We start from the raw sequence: 6,000 nt of genomic DNA, 5'->3' as shown, positions 1-6,000 counted from the left end.
ACAGAAACGGCATGCCAGTGCGTTTGGTTGGAAGAACTTCTCATGGCCTTAAAGCTTGATTACAGGCAACCGGTTCAGTTGACGATGGACAACAAGTCTGCAATCAGTCTGTCGAAGAACCCAGTGTTCCACGAAAGAAGCAAACATATCATCACAAAGTTCCACTTTCTGAGAGATTTAGTGAACCAAGGAAAAATTGAACTGGTGCACTACTCGACTGAAGCACAAACTGCTGATATCTTTACAAAGGCCCTTAGGCAAACTAGATTCGAAAAAGTTAGAGAAATGTTAAATGTTAAGTCTCTCAGTAGTTTAGTTTAGGGGAACGTGTTATTGTAAACTAAAAGCAACCGTCCCAACTGACAAGCGTTAGTTATTGTGCGCTCATTGGACCGCTTATATACTCTTTTACTATTTCTTCTTTTAGTTAGTTTTTGAATAATACAATTTACCTTTCATTCTCATATATGCTCTCCGCTCGCTCGCTCTCTCTCTCACATTCTCTGCACCATTTACATCGCTCATACATTGCGTTCTCCTACATCGGGCGTCCGTCAACTATAACAGTGCGTCCGTCAACATTAACACATTTAACCTTTGAAGAATGTAATTGAGATTTACAATTTACGAGTTCTGGTTTTGTCCTCATTTTAATATTTTTCTTTTCTTTCAATATTTTTAAGAATGTTACAGACGATTGATAAAGTTGTAATGAAACCTTTTAACCTCATTGTCCCAAAGACGGCTCTTTCTAACAATTTCCACTGGTCCAACGTAGATTCAAGCAAATCACACTTTCTGACATAATGTATATCCCTTTTACGTAAATTCGAAAGGTTTAACGTGGAAAAAATGTTGATATCTTCATATAAAAGATCTTCATTTCTGGGAATCAATTAATATTCCAAACCAAATTAGCTAGTTTATTCACATTACACAAAATTACATGCTTAATTGCAACTTCCTTTTAGAAACCCATCCAACCAAAACCCTAACCCAATTTCAGCAAAAAAGAGAAAAAAGAAGAAGGTAATTTGCTACATCCATTCAAGAACCCTCAATCAATCTTTTATTCCTTAAACTATTTAATAGAACTAGATGCCCAAATGTAGAATTTTTTTTGGGAGGGTGTTCGAAATTATCAAACATCAAACCTCTCCTTCCTATTATTCATCAATCCCCTATATAGAACTACCCTGTTTGGAGGCATGACATCCTTAATTTTCTCATCATGCTTCCAATTCTCAGCATCATCCAAATCCATAACCTTAGCAATGACATCTTGTTCCTTTGCATAGTTTATGCTATCACTCTCAAAATTATTCTCATTAGGAATCAGTTCCACCTTGTCTTTTGCAAACCTCACCTTCTTCTTTGCTTCATGTTTTGTTGAACCTTGCAACAACAAATAAAAGTTCAAAATCTCCCCAACAATTCAACAAAGCAAAAGGGATTGAATTATTAAATGATGACACCAAAAAGAAAGAAAGAAAAAAAAAGGTCATTTGGGTATATATACCTCTAATTTCATACTCAAATTTCTTCAAGAATTTGTTGCACAAATGCTTATTGGCTTGGTGAAACAAAAGGACCATGCCTCCGGAAACAGCAAAGACAGTCATCAAGTATTCAAGTCTCATTGAACTCTCCATCTTTCTTTGTGTTTGTTGTTGGACAAGTTTTGGTTTGGTTCACATTGTCCTCATCATATGTTGGGTTTTATATATAAGGATCATTGTCCCAAAGACAAAGAACTTGAACCAAGTACTCAATGAAAGGAAAGAGATCAATAAAATTTATTTATGATGAGATGAAGAACATAAAGGAACATTAAATAGGGAGTGAGGAAAAGATAGGTTACGAAATCAACGCCGCTCCCAAAGAAAAAAGTTCAAGTTTTTTTGCCAATTTTAGCCATAAGAATCCAAAGGGTCAATGGAAATTTAAGATAAAGACCTTAAATAGACAGAAACAAATAAAAAGTGGAACTCTCCTGTAATGTTTTGAGGTCCACACTTTGAAAGATAGATTTTAGAAGGATCTTTTTAGGGTTGATGAATCACAAATGTCTTTCATGCACCTAAATAGATTCTTGAAAATATTTTTTTTTAAAAAAAGTAACATTATTTTCTATTTTTTTCCTGTGGTGTGTGGATAAATATATCATTGGCAACTAACCTTGATCTAGTTGGTAGAGAATGAGTTCCTATCTCCTTAGAACTTCAATTTGATTTTCACAATTGTTGATGTGAGAATTTCATTATGGGTGAACTTGCTTTGATATATATGCTTTAAACGTTTTATGTAATATTTTTTTGAAAAAAAAATTATTAATGAGGCATTAATACACTTCTTTTAATATTTCATTTAAGATTAATTTAATTAATGTAAATTATTAAATTATTTGTCCTGTTTTCTTCTATTTCACATGAAAATTGTCATCTTACTTTATTATAATATATATATATTTTATCCTGTTACATTAAGTATCTTTTCTTCATATATTTACTGTACATATGAAAATATTGATTAGGGTCTCTTGCCAGCATATGTATGCACATGGGTGCATTAAAGTTTTCTTATAGTTTTGAAATTTGAACAATTAATATATAAACTAGACATATATTGCATTAAATATCCACTTAACAAAATAACAATGCAGTAGGTAATAAAATAAAACAATCCTTCAATTTTGTAATATTGACGGTTTAATAAACATCATTTAAATAATTCAAAATGTAACGCTTCAAAAAAATATTTGTAAACAACTAAATAATATATAACAAATATTAAATAAATATAATATAATTTTAATACTTAAAATTTCGCAATAACTATACTATTTATATGGACAAGAAGATGAGTGTAGGACATTTACTTTAATAAGTAAAACTACTTAGGGTGTATTTGATTGGAAAGTGGGTTGTTTTATTATTTGAATTAAGAGATAAATAATGTGATTTGAGATGAAAGTTTAATTGTGTGTATGGTGTAATGAGTATGCTATATTAAAAAAATTAATAGATAAAATTAAGTGATTACCATTTTACTCTTAATTAAGAATAAATGTGATATAAATTTGAATGTAAAAAAGAAAAATAATATAAAATTGTTATTTATAATTGAAAAAAGTTAAAATTGGGAAGATAAAATTATAATTAGAAGGGAATTATAAGAAAAATATTTAATTACACTTTTAAATAATAATTTCTATATTAATAATATAAATAATAATAAAGTTTTATTAATAAAGTTATTAACATGATGTTGTTGTATATAAAATGAAAATGCCACATATTATTAGGGGTGACAAAACGGACTAACGTGACCCGTTTAACTTTGGTCTAATTTTGACCTGTCAAAAATGTGTCAAGTTGGTTGGTTTGTCACTTAAGAATCAGTTGACTTTTACAACCGAACCCTCTAAATTGTTGGCTACCAAGCTGATTCTGACTCGTCCAAGCTGTTTCACATCTTATTTGATTTGTATCAATCTTGAGTTGTATCAGATCTCAATCGCATTAGTAGGTTGACTTGACTGACTCGTAGGGTTGGCTTGCCAAGCTTACAAGCTTGGCGGGCTAGGTTGGTTTGGGCTCTTAGGTTGAAAATGTTATCTCAATCCACCTTGTTTGGCTGAGCTGATGGACTGCCTACCCAGCTTGGCCCTTTTTGCCATTCCTACATATTATAAAATCATATTAAATGATCATAAAACATCATAATGATAACATTATTATTTTTTACATTTTTTATTATTGTTATTACTTTTGTTAATGATATTTAGAACTTATGCATATGTAATCAAGGTACGAATGAGGACCACATAATACTACATATAATTTATTGCTACAAAGACAAATTTCAAGGACCAACTCTCAAATTACCAGCTTGATAAGTGTGAAAAAGAGTTGTTTTTACACTTATAAATTATCTCAATCTTATAATTATTCATGTTATTACTCAGTGAAAAGTTGTAATAGGAAGTAGATTGTTATGTAAATTATTGTACAGGAAAGGGTGTATAATTTGGAGTCTGTCAGCCAATTCTCGCATAGCGCAAGCCAAAATTCGCACAGTCAGAATAAGTAAATTCGCATAGCGCACCAGTACCTGTGCGCTGAGCGAATAACATCAGTTGAAGTGCAACAGTTAAAGGAAATTCACACAACGCACACACACATGTGCGCTGAGCGAATTAATTAAGTTAAGTGGCTTAAAAAGACATGACAGAAAGGTAGAAACGATCTTCTGACACACGAACAAAGCTAGAAAATTACTGGAAAACAGAGGAGACGATCAGGAGACCTTTCAAGACATCAAGACTTCACTTTCTGCAAAGAATTGTTGTAAAGAGTACGTCTGAGATGTCTAGGATAGGCTAAATTTTCTGATCACTGGAATTTTCTGATCAAGGCATAATCATTTTTTCAACATACCAAATGTCATCTCTATCACATCTCTAAATGATGAATGATAATGATTAAACAACTCCTATTGATTTTTAGGACCCCTTCTATTGTACTCTTTCATGTGGTATCTAACACCATGTTAGTCTTAATCTATGTCTTTTACTTAGTTTTAACAATTTAGATTAATTATCAAGGTATATATTTAATTTCTTTTCCAGGGAAAAATAACATAAATATGTACATTTTTCGTCAAATACCTATTAAAGGTTCAATTCAAATTATAAAGACAATAAATGCATTATTAATATGTAACCTACCTCTTACCTTGACTCATTATTTATAAATTTTGTGATAGAATTTTGATAAAATTGGTCTAATTATGACACAAATGTGGCTAATCATAATTTAGCCTTTAAAAATAATGGTTTTAAAGTTAATTCACTTTAGCTTGATCATTTAGTATTTATAATATTTCGACAGTCTAGTTTGATTCATTTAACAAAAACCTAACCATTCAATAGTTGACCAAAAAGATATACTGTACATATACATAAAACATATGTTTGTACAATTTAGAGGAAGGTAGTGACTACATTTTGCACAAGTTAATTTCTTTTCTTTTATCATGAAAATGGCAAGTGTATAGTTATTGTAAGGTAATAAATATTGAATCTATACAACACCATGTTTTGGTTTCTTTTTTGCAATTATCCCAATTTAATATGAAATAAAAAGGAAAAATATTACAGAAACTGAAATAGATTATAATATAAGAATTTAAAGAGAAAATCAAGAATTGAAATAAGGATGTAATATAATTGAGATAAAATATTTATTTACGAAAATTTGTAGGATTAAACCACTAGTACAAAAACACATATAATGTCCTGATTTTCGGCCTTTCACGTTAAATTCGAGGTCGACATCATATCAGGAGACGTTAAATTGACGTCAAACGTAGAACAATTCGAAGTCAAACAAATTAACGTTGAATTTTGTCAATATTCAAACGTTAATAAATTAGTTTTTGTTTTTTTAATTAATTGTGATCCCTTCTTATAACTCAACGGGACCTAAATTTCAGTTTTTGGTATTTTATACCGCATGAACGAACTATAAACATCTAGTATAGTATCAACAACAAACAACAATAACAAATAACAAACAAGGTCAATCAAACAACAACAAACAGGTTCAACCAAACAACAATAACAAACAAGTTCAACAAAAAAACAAGAGCAAACATGTTCAACAAATAAGTTCTTCAAAACGATAACGAAAAATAACATTCAAAATGTGGGTTCGTCAAAATAAAGTGTTGTCACAAATGAGAGAGAAAGCAGAATGCACCCATGAAGGACAAAAACACGAAAATAATAGGTCAAAACAAACGAAAATTATACCTAAAGTAGTTAATTAACATGCATTTGTAATAAAGGAAAAAAAGATTACATATGATGGTCATCAAACTTCGTTCCAGAAAAGTTTGAGGAGAGAAGAGGGTATCGCGCGCTAAGATAAAGTGAATGAATTTTCAATCTCCCGCTCAAATTTTTATTGAATTTACTAACCTTTTAATGTCTAACAC

At 30.5% G+C, this 6,000-nt stretch overlaps 1 protein-coding gene across 1 annotated transcript; it reads right to left on the bottom strand.

Moving 5' to 3' along the window:
* Positions 1–907: 907 nt before the first annotated feature.
* On the bottom strand, positions 908–1,752 carry LOC124832958 (uncharacterized). The gene is made up of 2 exons (XM_047307314.2): positions 1,520–1,752; positions 908–1,395 (listed from the first exon to the last, which is right to left on the bottom strand). Exons 1-2 carry the CDS (start codon positions 1,650–1,652, stop codon positions 1,142–1,144), a joined length of 387 nt encoding a protein of 128 aa, XP_047163270.1. The 5' UTR covers positions 1,653–1,752; the 3' UTR covers positions 908–1,141.
* Between the last annotated feature and the right edge of the window lie 4,248 nt (positions 1,753–6,000).

The sequence above is a fragment of the Vigna umbellata genome, chromosome 8 (genome assembly GCF_029865625.1).
Source record: "Vigna umbellata cultivar VRB3 chromosome 8, Vumbellata_1.0, whole genome shotgun sequence".
Lineage (NCBI taxonomy): Eukaryota > Viridiplantae > Streptophyta > Magnoliopsida > Fabales > Fabaceae > Vigna > Vigna umbellata.
Note: the sequence above shows the minus strand (reverse complement) of the source record. Positions and strands in the feature narration are given on the sequence as shown.